At 40.3% G+C, this 19,009-nt stretch overlaps 1 protein-coding gene across 3 annotated transcripts in view; it reads right to left on the bottom strand.

Annotated features, from left to right (window-relative positions):
- ADCY8 (adenylate cyclase 8) overlaps nt 1-19,009 on the bottom strand; it is a 231,036-nt gene that overhangs the window by 89,412 nt on the left and 122,615 nt on the right. For all 3 annotated transcript variants that reach the window (XM_079112343.1, XM_079112342.1, XM_079112341.1), the window contains exons 6-7: nt 15,391-15,549; nt 10,824-11,094 (exon numbers count right to left, since the gene is read on the bottom strand). In XM_079112343.1, coding sequence (XP_078968469.1) covers nt 10,824-11,094; nt 15,391-15,549 — 430 coding nt within the window. The remainder of the gene's footprint in view (nt 1-10,823; nt 11,095-15,390; nt 15,550-19,009) is intronic.

The raw sequence follows: 19,009 nt of genomic DNA on the forward strand, positions 1-19,009 counted from the left end.
CCCCATACTGTTTGTTAAAATCCCAATCCAACCTTCAGAAAAGAAGGCTCCTATCTGAAAAAAAAGTTATTTTGTGTTCTCTTTTTGACAAATTATACTCATGCATAATTATGGGGTACACAGTGATGTTATGCCATGTGCATATGGTGGAATAATTGAATCAAGCTAATTTACATACTCATCATCCTAAATAATTATTATTTATTCTTTTTAAGAAGCTCACTTCTTTGGAAAGTTTCAAGGTGATCTAGTCTACAATGCATTGCTTTCAGGGCCTCACAAAAAATGCTTGTTGTGTCTGAAAAAGGCACAATTATTTTTTCCTCAAATCTGAGGACAGGGAGCAGAGATGTGAGATGTGTTTTTTTCTGTTAAGCAGATGCAGAGTGGTATCTGAATAAACATGGTCGTGGGTGACTCTTGGGAAAATAGCGTCACGGATCTTCTAGAACCTGAATGTAGCACTTCTTACATTCTGTGGGAATAGAGGTGGTAGCAAATTGGACCTTTCCTCATGAGCAAGATATGTTAGTTAAGATCATTGCAATTTTCCTGTCTATATGAAGAGGAAATGAAATATCACTTCCAAATGGTCTGTTTGATCACTTCTTTAGATTGGAATCCAACTTACTTTTTCTTTTCTTGCTGGATATTTATGATGTGATCCATCTTCTACACAAAGCAAAGGAATGTCTACTGGGATGTTGTTGTGAGAGGGAGTCTGTGGGAGTATTCCTAGGGAAGAGGTTTAAGTAATCTTCATAATAGTCTCATTGATTCTGCTCCAGGAACAAGGTCAGAATGTCTCCTGTGTTTGCTGAAATAATAGTCCAGACATTTCTAACAAGGCTGCTGGAGGATGCAGCACCCCTCTGTGGCCTGGTTTCCAACCCCCAAACATGTAAGATCAGGACGAGGCCACAGGGACCATCAGTACTAACCACTTTTAGGCAAAATTCATTTTCAAATATTGTCTGGATTAAAAGATCTGCCAAATCCTCTGATTGGCCTTAGTCACCTTGTGTCCTGAAATGTCTTCATGATGAAGAGAACAAAACAGTGAGGGTAAGGTACACCTATTTCTGGCTGATCCACAGAGGAATTTATTAGTCTGCTACTCAATTGACCTCCGCAAACCTCACCATTACATTTCAACCAGTATTAACAAGCTGGATAATGAAGGCAGTTCATTGATTTTGGGGTGTAGGTCCAGGATTATTCAAGCACCATCCAGCCTCTTCAGACTCTTTTCCTGGTGTGCTTTGCTTGGCATTCAGTGCCTTATCCCTAATTTTATTTTATCCTACTGCTGGGTCATTGGATGTGAGGTGAGCAGGTGGACAGCTTGGCTGAACTTCCAAGGCTCAGCCATGATTCCAAGTGAACACGTGGAGCTCTCAGGATGGGAAAGCTCAAAGCCCAGAGAAGGAATCTGTAGCATCCTGGCTTTTGTTCCCAGCCCCTGGTTTAAAGATTCCAGCCAGGTTAACTAGAGACAAATGATTCCTAACACAAATTCTGTTCTAACTGAGAAGCTTGCATGGCTCAGTTCAACTGGTCTGCCTGCTCACTTATCCTGGATTCCTGACTGTGATATTTATTATTTTTTGAATTCCTCAGAAAGAAGACTCTAATCTTTGTTGGGGAAAGGTGATCGTATTTGAATTATTATGTACGTGAGTCATTTTGATCAAAACAACTTGTTAAACTTGTACAGAATTGACTGAAATAGGGCTTGGCACATCTATTGAGACTTGACCACTTTAAAGCTGTGTGATTGGAAGCAAATTGTCAATTGAAGTTTTACTTTTAAAATATTGCATCCATAGTAATGTGTGGAAGAGATCTGCAGACCCAGTGCTGACTTAGGGGTGATGTAAGTGCAGGATAGGTAAGATCTAGGAAGATGGGCTGGATTTCTGCTGTACACACAACTAGTGAGTTGGGGAGAAAGAAGCCAGAACATTTTAATGGTATGTTTTTAGGGACAAAGAATAGGTGTGAATCAAGTACCCCTAGTACCAAAGTGGCCAGACTAAAATGTGGCTGGAGAGGTGAACACTGTTGGATAGCCTTGGGTTCACAACCTGGAGAATTTCAGCTCAGGGAATGAGTTAAAAAAAAAAAAAAAAAAAAAAAAAAAAAAACATGTATCAGGACCTAAATTATTCAATTTTCTTGTTAACATCAAAATGTAGGATTTTTTTCTATTTCTTTTTTTAGAAATGTCAACAGCATAGGAGGAATGAAAATCCATATGGATGTGATTGCATATATGTTGAAACAAGTGTTTTCCTAACAGAAATACAGAGAAAATTTTAAAATAAGAATTGTCTAAATAGTCAGCTCCTTAAAGATTAGAATGAATGTTTTCACTTAGGCACATAAGGGATGTATGATATCTTGAGTTGCTGATAAATTGCCTCATGTTTAATGTTTTGGGTCTCTCAGATTGAGCTTTTCTACTGGAATTGTCTACTTAACTTAGCTTTTCTCGTTCTTATCGCCCTGTGTTTTTTTCCCCGAGTTTCTCTCTTTAGAGTGGTCCTCTATTGCAGCAGCTTGGGAGGCTGAGGCAGGAGGATCTCAAGTTCAAAGCCAGCCTTAGCAACTTAGTGAGATCCTGTTTCAAAAAAGGGCTGGGGATGTGGCTCAATGGTTGAGTGCCCTTGGGTTTAAACCCTTGTACCAAAAAAAGAAAAAAAAGTGGTCCTCCATTTAAATTCTCCCCCAAATGGTATGCTACTGAGTGGACGATACTACAAGTGATATATCCAAAGCCCAGACTATTTCAGGGTGGGCTTTAAGGGACTAACAGTAAACAAAAGCCACAGAATGAGAGGAAATATTACCAAATCTAGTAGTTCATAACCTGGAATTCATAGTAGGACTTAGGGATGCTTGAGAAGTAGGAGGGGTTTGCAAAAGTTCTATCAATGTCATGCACTTCCCCAGTATATGCCAGGTGATTCCATTTTGACATGAGGTGCAGTGAAAATAAGCACATCCATAATTAGCAAAGGCGAGGCTACTAAACCCAACAAAAACATCAAGCACCTCTGCTCTGGCTAGAATTAAATCACCTGAGAATGAAGACCCTCCTTCACTTGTGTGAGGCTGTAACACTAATGGGTCAGGACACATGTGCCAAGTCACTAAAAAAAAAAAAAAATGGGATGCAAGATCATTCACAAGAAATGCAATTTTGTTTGGAAAGAAAAACCCTCATAAATATGAAGCACAAGGTGGTATCCTTGGTACCAAAGGGTGAGACAACATGGCATAACTCCAGGAAGAAATTTAACAATGAGACAATCTGAGCTGGGTCATGGGCAATGTGGGTACCAGGATTAATAGTAGCAAAACTTCCAGTTTGTTGTTTTCGGGTTGGGAAAATAAATCAGAGGAAAAAAAAAAATCCAGAGTTTTACTTTTTCTCTTCCCATCTACTTCCACATTTTAAACTACAGTACATCTACTGCTACATGCTTAAAATACTATGTGCACGTTTATTGTTTCTGTTTGTCAGGTCACAATTTTACAACTTGAAAACTGATGAATCCTGGTGAAAGCAGAGTACAGCTAGTTTGTTTAGGAGTCCCAAGCAGTCATTGGCTATGGAGTAACCAAACACTGAGTGCCCTATGTTTGCCAACTGAAATGCACATTTCCAGATCTGTAATCCAAAGGAGCCCCACGCTCACATCCACCTTTATCTCTTCCACCTAAATCTACCCCAGAGCTTCCAAGAAAGGAAGAATAATTAGTCAAAGTTAATGGATCAAATTGTCTACTTAATTCACTCAACACTCCCTGGAAGGCTTCAAATCCACTTGTCTTCCTGAACAGAGTGAAAAACCAGATCCCTCTAATGACTTTCACTGGCTAGCACTGGCAGCTATCTTCAGAGTCAGGGCTAAGGACAGCCTGGGGAGTTTGGCTGTCAGGGAGAGCCATGTTACCAGAGCAGTGTAGAGTGACTTCAGGGAGATTTCCAAAGCCTTCCATGTTCTCCACTCTGAGCCTGCAGGTGTCTCATTCAATGAACATTAAAACTTAATCTGATGTTAAAATCATTAAAAATAAATTACCTATGGAGAAAAACTTGCCTCTAGTTTTTTGAACACTTAGATAGAAGATGAACAATTAGATGTCAGCAGCTTATTAGAGAAGCAGTAAGCCTTTCCTTTAAGAACAATATTCAATGCTGCAGGTGCTTTTAGGGGCAGGAATTTCAGGCTAAATTATTCATGGAGAAAGAGAAGCCTGTGCTCTGGTCTTGAGCAGCATGAAGCCAGGCCAAGAGGCCAGACTTGTTCTTCCCTTCTTCTGGATCTGGGGTCTCCTTTCCTGACTGAATGCCTCCTGTAGATCTCAGCTGAAGTGTCACTTTCTTGCAAAGGCCTTCTCTGATCCCTTCAGATCAATGTTCCTTCCTCCACTGTACTGTCCTGCTGTAGTCAGAGCAATGTCCACACTGGTCCTGTGGACCGGTTAGTAGTACCCCTAGCCAGCAAGCCCCCAAACACTTGGACTGCCTTCTTCCTCTCTCTCACACCAGCACCAGCACCTTCCCTGGCAGATTGTAGCTACTCAGTCATCACATCATGAATGAATCAAAGAACAAATGAGCATCTTGACGGGACTGACTAGACCAAGTTGAAAGAAATAAAAGGAGTTTGAGTTTAGCAAGTTCTTTTTACTGTGTGCATATGTATGCACAAAAAAGGACATGCCATTCAGTTTGTATCCTAACCTTTAGGGACAGAAACAAGAAGGAAATAAACCAACCCCCCAGAATTGCTATTTACCCAAGATCACAAGACTCATAGCCTATGCCACTACCCAGTTTACTATGAGGAAGCTGGGGAGCAGTAACGGGGCCACATGAGGGCTTTAATCAGGCAGGGATCAGATGAGAATTGTCCCTTTTCTTCCAATGGTGCAGAGAATAGGATGTAAGCAAGTCCCAGCTGGGATTGGTGAAGACCCAGTAATCTAAACATGCTCTGTGTACTGCTTGCCAGCCTGGCCAGCCTGGCCAGCCCCTCTCTCCACATTTCCTTTTCTTGGTAGTTTCATCACTTGCCACTCCAAGTGGGACTAAATCAAATGCTGTTCATTTGTTTTATCACTAGGCAGACCTAAGAGACTGCCCAACTTTGCTTTTTTAAACTTTAATTTAATTTGTTCTAATTAGTTAAACATGACAGTAGAGTGCATTTATACATTAAGATAGATAAGACATAAATAGTGTGTGATCTCTCATTTCTGATTATGCATATTGCAAGATCACATCTGTCATGCAGACATACATGTACAACTTTGCTTTTTTCTATGCAAACAATCGTCACACCAGACCACTCAGATGATGAGCAGCTTTTGGTAAGATGGGCCTTCTAAAATTTAGCTGGAGGATATTCTGATCATTTCCTGGAGCTGTGACAGAAAATTCCTAAACAGTAACTCATACCTTTCAGAGGGGGCCTATACACAAAAACGTGTGAACGTGCACACACACACACACACACACACACACACACACACTGCGTAATACATACAAATGCAACACAGAAACATACACGTACCACGTGCATACACACTACACATATACACAAACATGTATATGCATATACAATAATATCACATATATATGCACACATATACCCATACACGCATGCACACATACACACACACACACACACACCACATAAGTTTACACACATGTCACAAATACACACACCTGAGACTGAGTGTAAAATTAGAACCTCAGCATATATTCAGTTATATGCCCTTCAGGGAATTAACTGGTCTCTGAATCCCAGTTTTCCTGTTTGTAAATGAAGTGCATCACATTTACTCTAAAGGCTGGAGTGAGAATTAATGGAAAGAAGGTACACAATGCTCTGATGTGGTACTGTCCCAAAGCATCCTACATTCGTTAGACCTTGTGGGTTTTGCCTATATTCCAGGCAGTGAAGCCCAGGTGCTTTCCTTGTGTTGTGTGGAATGGAGAAATTCTATGTTCATAATCCAAGGTACACGCATTAGCTTCAAGTTCACAAAGTCAATCTGTTGTATAGAAAAGACTAAAATACACACAGAGCTACCAGATATGAATGCTTTTTCCTGTGACTCTTACAAGGGCTGGAGGCATAATGAGCGGACGCCTGGGCTCTGAGGACAGGGAGCATGTGAAAGGCACAGATGGGATGAAGGTGACAATCCCACACCCCCTGGGAGATAGAACCTGAAAGAGTGACCCCACCTCTCTTGGCATCTCACCTCTCTTAAAAACCTAGTTTAAATGATTAATACCTGCTGCACAATGAATTTTGTAGCTACATAAATGCCTCTCGGCATCTTCTGTAAATCACACGTCTAAAGCAGCACTTTGTCTGACAACTCCACTCTTATCCCCTGCAAGTCACTCTCCAGAAGGCAGCCAATGTGGTCTGTTAAAATATAAATCAGATGGTGTCACGGCCCTGCTTAAAACCTTTCTGTCACTCCCCTTGGAGTACAACCCCGACCCCACCAAGCTTGGGGACCTGATCTGTCTGCCTCGGCTTCTGCAGATGCCCTTTTCTTCCCTGCTCACGAAGCTCTGGCCACATGTTCCTTTTGCTCTTCTAAACTGTTTTCTACATCAGGGCCTTACATTCACTCCTGTGTAGGATGCTCTCGTCCTGAGTCTTTGCACAAGGTCCTTTCAGTACAAGAGGGACTTTTCACAGAGGGCTTCTCTGACAGTGCCACCTGCAGCAATTTGTTTGCCCCCTGGCTTTGTCTGTGTCTCCTGCTTAGCACTCACCTGCTTTAGCAATTTTCCACATTCCCCTTGCCCTTGAAGTGAGTTCCTGGAGGACGGGGCCCTGTCTGTTCTTTCACCCCTAGATCCCTAGCAACTAAAATACCAAGTATCTGGTAAATCCCCTGTGGACAAGGGCGACAGACTTCAGTCAAAAAAATGCACAAAAAGGGCAAAACTACAGTCTTTAAGTTCTCCTTTCATTCCCAATTTTGTATTTTATTCTGAGATATTCCAGTAATCTACTTTTGGAATTTCTGGATATCTTCCCCCAAATATGAAAAGTGTCTCCCTTGGTCTACTTCAACTATGTGTTTCTAGTTTGTAGTCCTCAATTCCTAGTCTATCTGTGACTGTGAACTTCTTGTGTTCTAGCTTTCTGACTTTGATTCCACTTTAGAATCGCTGGACAGGGGATCCTCACTGGGAACCAAGCAACAGTCTGGGAGACCAAGGCATCACACTGATGGGCAGAGGATTCACATGTACCAGGAGTCAGGGGTGCAAAGCGTGAGTGCTTAGGGCGTCCCAGAGCCACTTGGATGTACCGGAGTTTACCTGGATAGAAATATAGGACGAGGAGATGCGTGACTGAAAATGCCTGGCAAGACAAGGAGCGGGAAACTCACAGAAGGAATCCAAAACCATTCTCAATGACTTTTCTTGTTCCTTCAAGCCACTGATAGACTGCTGAAATGTATAGCGGGGAGGGGACAGAATGGAGTTGGAGTTCTTGAATCCCCAGAGCCCTTTCTACCAACTATGGTGACCTGACTTCTAACTTCATTTTCTCTTGATGTTCTTCAATCTAGTTCCAGTGGGCAACTTTCAGTCTTCATGTTACTGGGCACTTTGGCTACATTCAACTTTGCTGATGGTCCCCACATTCTCCAAATGCTCTGCTTGCCAGGCCTTCATGACACTATTCTCTCTAGTTCTCTTCTGATCACTTTGACTGCTTCTCTTTCTGTGTGAAGGAATCCTCCTTCTCTTTCACCTTCCATCTTGTGTTCCTCAAGGTCTTCCCTGTGCCTTATTTCCTATTTTGGCATATTACCTGTGGTGGCTCTCTTGGCTTCTACCAGCACTCTAATTCTGATGGAGACCAGATTCACAGATCATGTCCCTTACGCAGTTGTTTTATGTCTCAGCTTTCAAAGTGTATGCAAAGCACCTTCAAGATCTCTCCTAGATCTCTCTCTAGATTTCAAGCCAACATGTCCCAATCAAATTCCTGGTCTTCCCTTCCCAACTTCCATCTATTTCAATATTGCTCATTTCAGCTAGTAATTCTCTCATCCACCCAAGCACCCAAGCAAGAAACCTAGAAGCCAAACCTCACTGAGTTTTCTCCCTTACTACCCACATCTATCATTCTATCCATCCATCCATCCAGTCAGTAAACTTAGATCAAGCCATGATTTACAAGATACTATTCTAATTATGGGCTAAATGGTACTGGGGAAAACAGATATAATTCCTGTCTTCATGAAGCATATATAACACTGGCTGATCTTACCACTAAAATGTTTCTTTTCTTGGACTTTCCTTTCTCTCTCTCTCTCTCTTATTGACCATAGTTGGCATTAAATAGATGCTCAATTAATCCCTATTGAAAGAATGATTGTATGAGCAAGCAAGGATCTTAGCATCTGCTGTACACATAGCATGGAATATGACAGAGCATTCCAATGTCGTTAAAATTATTTCTAAGTGTGCACTGTGAATCAATAGAAGCCAAAACATCTGGCCAATTTAGCTGGAAAATCCCCAATGAAACATTACTATGTTTTATCTGTGTTATGCCAACACTCAGATGGTCTGGTCTTCCGGGGAATTGACTGGGTGTGTTGGCACAGTGCAGACTCGACCAGGCCAGTCTTGATCTCTTCCAGGGACATATTAGGTCTGAATTGCACATATGGCTCACTGGCTTCTAGAGTTAAGCTTAAGTACAAACTCTGAATGGTTGTGATCATTTTAATTGGTTTGATCATTACCAAAATGCATTTAGTGCTATGTGGTTATTTATGAATATCTGTACACATTTGCTGGCTCTTCAATCTGAAGACAACAAAATGAATTGAGATAATTTGTGTGGAAGATGGCAAATTCAGGCATCATAAAAAATATATGGTACTTCTAAACACCAAGATTAATTTAAACACCAAGATTAATATGACTAGTATAACATCTTTCATAGTAACTATTGGATGACAACTCTAGGAAATCAGCAAACATTTTTTCAATTATTATACAATTTTGTCAGATCAATCAATAAATCATGAAACTAAGGTTCTCCGTCCTTCTCTTCTTGATTCTCAATGATTAGTCTCAAGGTTAGGTGCAACTGAGATTAGAAAAATAAGGAGTTATTCCAAATCCCACAACCAGCTTAACTAGAGTTTTCCCAAGGAAAATTAAAAACAAAATAACCAAGAAAGAGAACTTTATGCAAAATTATTGAGGTATTCAGGGTGGAGAATACATCGCCTTCTCTCTAACGTGCATTTAAGCTCAAGATTATAGAAGGTAGAAGAAACAGGAAGGGCATGGTCAGCTGGCCAGGCACCCATGGCAGGAAGTATAAAGACCGTTATTTTACATGACAGCAAATTGCATCATTCACACTAATTCAGGCATGGAAAGAAATAGTCATTGGGATCAGTGATGACTTGTGTGGGCATTATAATTTTTTGCACAATTAAATAATCACAAAAGGTAGCAAAGATTCTTGCAAGGCTTGGGGACTGGGTTCAAGCTGCAGTTTTTCTTAGTGGAATCTGACCCATGTATTGTCTTGTAGCTCCTTTTCATAGAACTGGAAGGAGACTTCAGTTAACCTGGCCTCTGCATGCCTCATCAGTCTCTCCAATGAAGAATAAAGAGGGAACACTTTCAGCATTTTAACCTTTTTCCATTTAAATGTCTTTAAGCAGACAGATACTTCTTATCTACCAGTTAATGAGAAATAGTCAGATCTATAGATGTAAAAAATTCATCTTCAATGCTTTTCTAAAACTCCAGACACCATTGGTTTGATCTATTTGCTTCATAGTGCTTTCAGTTTCTGCATGGTTCAGGAACATGTCAGGAACTGTTTGAGAGATAAGTCTTATATATGGTGTTTTTCACTTCTTTCTTTGAAAAAGTACAGTGTATTCACACCTTTTGGCAAACATTCAACCACATGTGCTATGCCTAAATGGATACAGGGAAAACCCATCTTAGAGCAGGTGCTTTGCTAATGCTCTGAACAGATGCTCTGGGCAGGACAGAATCCCTCTCTTCACTGTGGCTCTTAACTTTGCTCAGCCTCAGTTCTCTAGTGTCTCTCAGAGATGTAAGCATATCATTGGGTTTAATATGATACTGATATTTGAAGAAATTATCTGTTAAAATAATTTTGGTTATTAGTTATTTATTCTTTATGACTGACTATAGCCCTGTCCTCACACAAGATGTCAATCAAAGCTATGTAAACATAGAATGATGTGGGTAGCTTTGGAATTGCATGCTACCCTTGAAATCCCTTACTCCGAATCAGGTCCTCGCTGGATGCTGCTTTTATATTCCCAAATCAGTGGCACCCTCTTGATATTGAGTCTAAGAAGGCAACTCAAAACCGTGGACTTCCATCTGCCTATAAAGGGACATTCTCCTGAGCTTGGCCATCTCTTTTAGTTTAACAATGTTAGGCTTATCTTTTCCAACATGAGCGATTTTTTCCCCCTTTGGTAAAATTACAATTCAGCCTCACATGACATTTATTTTTAACTAGGTTAAAAAAAAAAAAAAGGAAGAAGGTGTTGTGAACCCTCTGACATTTCTGTTATTTTCTGAAATTGCATACATAGGTTAATTCTGCCCTGGGGAGATATGTTTATCACTTGCAATTATGGTGCTCAGTGGAGAAAAGGTTAATGATGAGTCGGCTTTCTGAAGGCATCAGGTTGGAGGTGCACTCAAGCATGCGCTTGTGGCTAAGCAGAAGGAGGAAGACAGCACTTACGTTCTGTTTCCCCACGATGTTATCGAAGGGTAGTTCTGGGCTCCAGGATCCTTCTGTGAAGGTTGCTGCACTGTTCCTTCTGTCTGAGGAGCTTACTGACTCCTTGACAATGTCTTCTGGCAAGGACAGCAGACTCTCCTCAGGCTGCTTAATTAAATAGGTCTCTATGTTATGCTTCCTCAAGAATTCATTCCTCTCCTTGCCATGACCCTCTTCCACGTTATAGTCACCGTTGAGGCAGTCCAGTGTGGCTTTGGAGATGTGAATCCTCCTGTGTGTACAAAGTACAGGTCATTACACATTGGCGATGTTGCCTGCAATGGTTATTGCAGGCTTTTTTCCTGTGCAAACCAACACCTGGAGTACTGTTTAAACACATCTTCAAATCAATATTTGTCCCAAGACGTGGAAAGAATAAAAGGCAAGAGAAGTATAAGCATAAATCCATGAAGAGGGCCCCAATGACTTTGCCCCAAGGAACACCACAGCGTCTGATGAATGCTGTGTTGATCATACCTAACTACTTCTTTTGGCTTTACCTATGACTGTAAGTGTTCTTTTAAAATCAGTGAATTTTTTCAGTGGTGTTGATTATATCAGAAAAACAAGTGACCTAAGTGTTCTGAACTCTAACAGCAGCTACTGTGCAAACCATCTTGGAACTTTTCCCATGGTTCCACTTTGCATACACTTGGGCCAGTTTCTCCACCTTGTCTATAACCATCTTAAAAGCAAGGACATGTAGATGTTGGGATACATGGAGGATCTTTTGGAGAAACCACTGTAAGATACAGTTTCCCCAAAACATGTATTGCAAGGATCAGAGAACAGAGCAGCAGACACATGCAGGCTGGCAGTTGGTGATGCTCACTTGCAAGTTCATTGCTGCACACAGATGCCCAGGTGAGCCACTGTGGCTCATGATTCAAGCTTCTTCTTTTGGCAAAATTATATCTGACAAGAGCCTTAAACATTAAACTTGATTTGTGGAAACTTGGTATATTCATTGTTGTGGGGAAGAGTTTCTGTTCTCATAACTGTCTAACTCAATCAGATAATGTGCTGCTCTGTCCTGTGGTCTGGGAGAACCAGTAAATTGGTTAGCAACATGGACTGGATTCAAACCCCAGTTCTACCACTTGCTAGTTGAGAGATCTTGGGAAATTACTCAGTTGTCTGAGTCCATTTTCTCACCCATGTCCTCCTTTGAGTGAATGAATGAATAAGGTGAGTGCTTAATTCTTTGCTTGGCTTTTTATTATTTTAGAAACAATATATCCAAAGAAACAATGAAGTTTTTTTTCTTTAAGTTTTAATTCTGCAGGGTGGCATTTCCAAATACTTTCAGCACTCTTGGCATCCCCTCTCACCCTGCTACCCTGTAAGCAGGAACTCACAGAGAGGGTAGTTCTTCATAAAGGACAAGTAAAGAAATAAAAACTACAAACAATGAGTATCTGACCATTTAAGGCACATTTTCTGCATATTCCAAATAAGTATCCTCATGCATATTTTATGTGCAAAATGTTAAAAATAAATGTGTGAAAGATAGTCGAGCTTCTTGAGAAATATGCCGACTAAGTACAAAATATTCTCACGAATTGTGGTGTTGATGTGTAAGAACTTGCATGTTGATGTGGGAGGATGAAAAATTGTTTGACCTCCGTGAAGTAGAAGTCCCAATCTCCTTTCCCAGGTCAAGTTCAGATTTAGGTACTGTAAGGTTGACTTTTTCTCTTAGGAGAAATGAACTTCCCTAAAAGGTTTTATAAAGTTTGATAGGTGATTTTCTTTTAAAATAGTTAAGTTAAATAGCAACCCTGTTTGACATTTCATCTGGATTCTACACTTTATTATTATTCTGTCAGTGTTCAAGGGGACTAATATTTGCATATACTAAATCAATATTATGTTTTCAGTAATGAAAGGCATCTTAGCCCTCACTTATTACTGATTCCTCTGCTCAAGTTCTAATCAATATACACTGAAATGTTTTGATAGAAACTGGATTTGAGATGTTTCTTTTCATCTTCATACTAACATGAGCTTTGTGGTAAGGCTTTTGCAGAGATGAGAATCTGGTGACTGCATGTTCCTCTGAGGAAATGAATCTGTTCTTAGCAAATATTCTCATCTATTGAATGTCAGGTAAGCTTGGCATTTTCTGATAATTTTAAATGCCAAGATATAATAATAATAGCCACAATAGTAAATAAGATCTAATGATTGTATGACAGTTACTTTGCATAAATGTTATTTTGTAGCCTAAGGTATAACTGTATCCTTGGCTACATGAAATATCTTACATAATTCACTATTCAAATGACCCTAAGTGATAGACATCTATTTATATATATATTTATTTATTTATTTATTTATTTATCCTTTTGCAGATGGTGAAATGGACCAGGGACAATGAGTACATATCTGGCCCAAAGCCAGAGAGGTTGACAGCAGTGCTGGATTGAATCATATGGTAATTACTGCAACCACAAGCACAAGGAAATATCTACAGGACAAAGGACTTCATATGCATTCTCACTTAACCAAAGTTTGAGAACAGTGATTTTTGAAGTGTGGTTTCAAGGCCAGAACTATCACCATTACCTGGGATCTTGTTGGAGAAAACACATTGTTGGGTCCCACCCAGACATCCTGAATCAGAAACAACTCTGAGCATGGAGCTCAGCAATCCAGGGTTTAACAAGCCTTCTCATTAAATGCACACCACACTTGAGAACCATTGCTCTAGAAGTCTAAGGCTCAGGGAGGTTAAAGAACCAGCCATTTAAAGAGAAGGAAATCATAAATCAAAATAATCTCAAACCATGGAGAGTTTGGAGACCTGTTTAGGCATTCCTGCATCTCTGCACATGGGCATATCCCATGCGGAAGCAGAGTCGGATATTGTAGAGAAGCTTTTTGTAGGTTGATGTTGTTTTCAGCCCAATTGTACCATGAAGAAACTGGGCAGGGAGCTGAAGAAAATTGCCCCCACTCTCACAACCACTAAGAAACACAGGGTTCAAACTCAGGACTTGTGATTTAAACCTAGCAATTCTTCCGTTTCTAAATATGACTGAGAATATTCATTGAAGTGGACTCCAGATGTCAAAGCAGTATCCCTCAAACCCTCAAAGCTGTGTTCTGGGTTTGCAAAGGGTCCTGAACAGGTATCCCCAGTCAGCGATTCTTTGAAGACAGAGTCTTGGACACGTAGACACATTGGCTATCTGGTTTGCTCAAACTCAGCAGGTAGTTACTTGCAGGGAAATCCCAAGGAATTTAGGGATTTAAGAAATCCAGGGGTGACATGCCAGTTTTCACTCAGTTCTATATGTGTGTGGCAAGTATGGGCAACACACCATAGTGACAGACCCCTCATAAGAGCTGACATGGGCATGTCCCTGCAGGCCTTGCGGAGTGCTTCTCACCAGGGGTCCCAGGTAGTCAGTTCTCAGAAGAGGCCTCTGAGGAGTAAGCCCACTTAGCAGATGAAGATACACTCTCCAGGAGGAGAGAAATAAACTCACAAGGCACCACATCCTACTGTCTCTCTCTTTGCAATAAAATAATTGAGACTCAGAGGATTTAAAATACTGGCCTCAACTCAGATACAGTGGACACACGTCAAGGTCAAGTTCACTAAAATCTACAGGTATGTGTTGTGCATGCTTTACATAAGTTGCTGATCCACCTCCTGTAGTTTTTTTTTTTTTTTTTTTTTTTTTTTTTTTTTTGGTTTTTACCATGATTTTACAATACCTGATGGTAAATATAATTAGCAAGGAATGATGAGAGATATCAGAGAAATCTGTGACTCCAAAGCCAGGTCTAGCGGGTAGGGAAAGGGATACATACAAGTTCACTAAAATGTCCATCTGTATCTATTTATCATCTATCTCTATCTATCTATCTATCTATCTATCTATCTATCTATCTATCTATCTATCTACCATCTTTCTTCTCTTAGAAAGAGGTGACACTAACTCATGTACATTCCAATCTGTGTAAACAGAATCTTAATACTATTTGCCAAGGCTCATTGGACTTTCCAGGCCACTACCGTCTTTGGGGATTTTATACCTAACAATCCTGCCAGCCGAAGTTTGATTGCAGCTGAGTTTCCAAGGTAGGCACTGAATTTCCTGAACTGAACTGTGGTCACAGATACATGGACCATCAGTAGACCTTGGCTGCTCTTTAGGATTGATTTAAGAACTTAAAACAGATTGTGCACAATTCTGTTCTAGATGATCAGCATGGGTTCTGGACACCAGCATTTTAGAAAAGCATGTTTGGTGATTCCAGTGTGCAATCAAGTCTGAGAACCAGTGCTGGGCAGGGAAGACACCTGAGCACCCCTGTGCTGTCCCACGATTCTTATGGCCTGTGAGGCGATTTATTAGATTTTTGGGTCTAATATTGTACAAGGTTTCAATGCATATTTGTCTCCTCCCAAATAATTGCTTCTTGGATCAGTACCTCCGAACAGCACAGAAAGCTGCTATCACAAAGTTAGTAAATGACAAGGATTAAGCAAGAACGGCCCTTGGCTTTGGCTTACCCAGGGATTCCTCCAGATTCGAGCTTGTTTGCAATGTCCACGTCCCAAGACCAGACATCAAACTGCCACTTCCTCAGGCCCAACACGCCACATAGCACTGAGCCCGAGTGGATTCCTATCCGCATGTCAACATCATGCTTTGTCCTTGACCGCACATACCTGTTGACATAGGTGAAAGGAAGACATACTCTTAGTATTAAAGTGAGCACGTTGGGCCCCTGGTGCCAATCCCAGGATTTCCAACTCTGTAAATTCATTCCCTGCTCATTCTAGTGTCACCTCTCCATGAAGCTCTTTTGGTTTCTTTGGTAACTGGATGAGTTCTCTTCCTCCTCTGAACATGCTTAATGCTCTTCTAAACCTTTCAACCCTACTTTGCAACCCTGTTTCAGGGAATGGCACCTGCATCTTTTCTTCCTGATAGCAAATACACCTGGGGTAGATCGCTGTTCTGCCCTTCATTGAACATTCCATTTCCAAACAAAATTTTTATTGTTTTCTTCTTGTTCATTCTTCTGTGGTCATTCTTTTGTTGTTGTTGTTGTTAGCTTGCCTTTCTTTCTTTTTTATTGTTTTATTTGTTCTAACTTGCTGTACCTGACAGTAGAATGCATTTATACTCATATATGATAGTAGCTCATATATGGAGTGTAATCTCTCATTTTTCTGATTATACATGTTGTAGGATCACCTGGGTCATGCTTATTTAGGCCAAAAAGATGCCTCAGACTGGGATCCATGCCTCAGCCTGATCTCTTACATTCCAGGTGTGTGGGATTACCAGAGGTGCCTTGTAAACATGAATGTGACCTCATGACTCCATCACTTCCTGTTTAAAACTCTTCCCTGACCTCATACTCCCTAGAGCAGTGGTCTTGGAAACTGCTCACATTATAGGGCCCACTAAGGCCACCCATGGAAATGAAGGAAGAAAAGGTTAAACTTTGCATTCACAGCTTTTTTTTTTTTTTTGTAAACTTGCAAAAGCTTTATTAAAATTTGACTTTAACAGGCTTACAGGGCCCATGCTGAGATGACCTCTGTAAGCAGAGAGGCATCTTGGGAAAGGGGACTCCATGCCACCATGGGGGATGTCCTCCAGGCACATGTGGCCTTCCGTACTTCCAGAGCATTTTAAACAATTTTAGTTTATGGCTAAAAGTCGAAATAGAATAGCTAGGAAAATCTTCACTGACACAAAAAGTACAATGGTTATTTTACTTCAAAAAACTTAAAAGAGATGTCAAACTTATGTTATCTATTTTTCTTTGACAAAAAGAGGATAAATTTTCCAAATTTGCTGACTTCCATTATAATGAGTTACCATTAATATTCCCTTTAGCAAATATCTGAAAAAAATCACTTGCTTAAGTTGTTTCTTTAAACTCATGATGACGGTTTCAGAATGCATGAGAACGTAACCATTTTCAACATAAATTGATGCTTTGAGAAAAGCACTTAAAAAATGGACATTTGAAAATGTTTCCATGTTTACAGGAATTTTGTTTTCAAACTTCAATCTACCAAAATTCTCAGAGCTGCTCATCTATTAACCTATTGAAAAAATCTTTCAAAGGAGTGATTTGTCTAAGTTTAAGGCTATTTATTAAGAATATAAAAGTGTAATTGCTTTGTAAGGAGCTTGTAAGAATAACTGACAGATGTCAAGGGAGAAGAAAAATATCCAGCAAGACTTACCCAGCACTTTGGTGTAATTGATTAGTGCCCCTACAGTTAGGGATGCCAGTCTTACTGAAGATCTGCTGTCTTTATAATAGATGTACATATATATTAAGCTCGGACAGCCATTAAAGCTAAATAAAGAAATAAATTGAAGTTGGAATCTGACCTTTGCACTACTGTATCAAGGACTACAGATAGTCCCCAAATTTTGATAACTTAACAATTTCGTGACTTTATGAATGTTACAAAAGTGACATGTACTCAGTACGGCAAGGTGGAAACCATACTTTGAATTCTGAATTTTGATCTTTTTCTGGACTGGCCATATTATATGGTATGGCTGCTGCCTGTCAGACACACTGTCAGGAGGGCAAACACTCACCATGCTACAGTGGACTGTTTTACAAAGCTGTAGTGTTTGGTTAGGTCAGGTGTACTCTACTGTCTTGGTAGTTAAATATTCTATTAACTTGGTGGTTATGCATTCTATTAATGATAGTTTTAATTTGTGATGGATTTATTGACATGTAATCCCATCACAAGTACAGGAGTATCTGATAAAAAGTTTAAAAATAAATTAAGTTTATTTGACACATTGCTCTCACTAAAAAAATGGGGTAAGCAGAAAGATTTTCATATGTCATTAAATTTAAAGTATTATTTCCTCATTATGCATTAAATCTCATATATCTTGTATATTTTATGGTCTATATTTTAAGTCTATAAATAAAATAGAAGAGGTAATAAATACGATTAGTAAATTATTACACATTGCTCATCTTCATGTAGTTTTATTAATAAAGCTAGAGGTCCAAAACACCCAGACACCATTGGCCTATAAGATAGAATCTGAAGATTCTCAGGGGCCCACAAAGTGCTTCATGCTCTATCCCCTGCCTCTGCCATCCCTCTCATTTCTCATGCACACGTTCATCTCCCGCTGTCTAAATCACAATGCACGGCCTGACCTCTGGACCTTGATGTGCCTTCAGTCTGGAACGTTCGTTGCTTCTTCATTCGAGGGAATGAAGCTCCTACCTGTGTTCTAGGGTGAGACTTGGGTATAGCATCTGCCGAGCACTTGCCCTGGCCTCCAGGTCTGGAGTATGTGCCTTTCCCAGTCTTCTCAGTGAACAATTTCAGGAGCTGCCTTGTAATCTTCTGCTTCCTCTAAACTGAAAATGGAGGCATTGCAGGACTCCTTATATGTTTCTCCTAACACTGCACTAATTCTGACCCTTGGCATTAATTGCTTTTCTATTCTTTCTTTCTTTCTTTTCTTTTTTTTTTTTTTTTATTTTTGGCTTTGTGTTTTGATGGTACTGGAAATTGAACCCAGGGTCTCACATATACTTGTCTAATGGTGTATTGCTGAGCTACATCCCCTTATAAATGCTTATTGAGTGGGTGGATGGATGGGTGCCCAACACTCTTTATTCATGTCCCCATATATCCAAGCTCTTTGATAAAATGTATAAGCCCCCTGAAACCAATATTCCAGTATGTTATGGGTTGGATGTGAGATGTCTCCCAAAGCTCATGTGTGAGACCATGCAAGAAGGTTTAGAGGAGAACCAATCAGTGAATTAATCCCCTGATGGGATTAACTGAGTGACAACTGAAGGCAGGTTGGGTGTGGCTGGAGGAGGTGGGTCCTGGGGGTTGCCTTTGGGGTATATATTTTGATTCTGGCAAGTGGAGTCTTTCTCTACTTCTGATCATCATGTGAGACATTGCCCTCTTCTATACTGTTCCACCATGATGATGTTCTGCCGCACCTCGGGTCCTGAGAAATGGAGTCAGCTGTCTGGACTGAGACCTTTGAAACTGTGAGCCCCTAACTAAACTTTTCCTCCTCTAAAATTGTTCTTGTTTAGCCACAGCAGCAAGCAAGTTGATTAAAGCATGGTAGGCACCATATTTGTATCCTCACAAC

Source organism: Sciurus vulgaris (assembly GCF_902686455.1).
Source record: "Sciurus vulgaris genome assembly, chromosome: 1".
NCBI classification, from domain to species: Eukaryota; Metazoa; Chordata; class Mammalia; order Rodentia; family Sciuridae; genus Sciurus; species Sciurus vulgaris.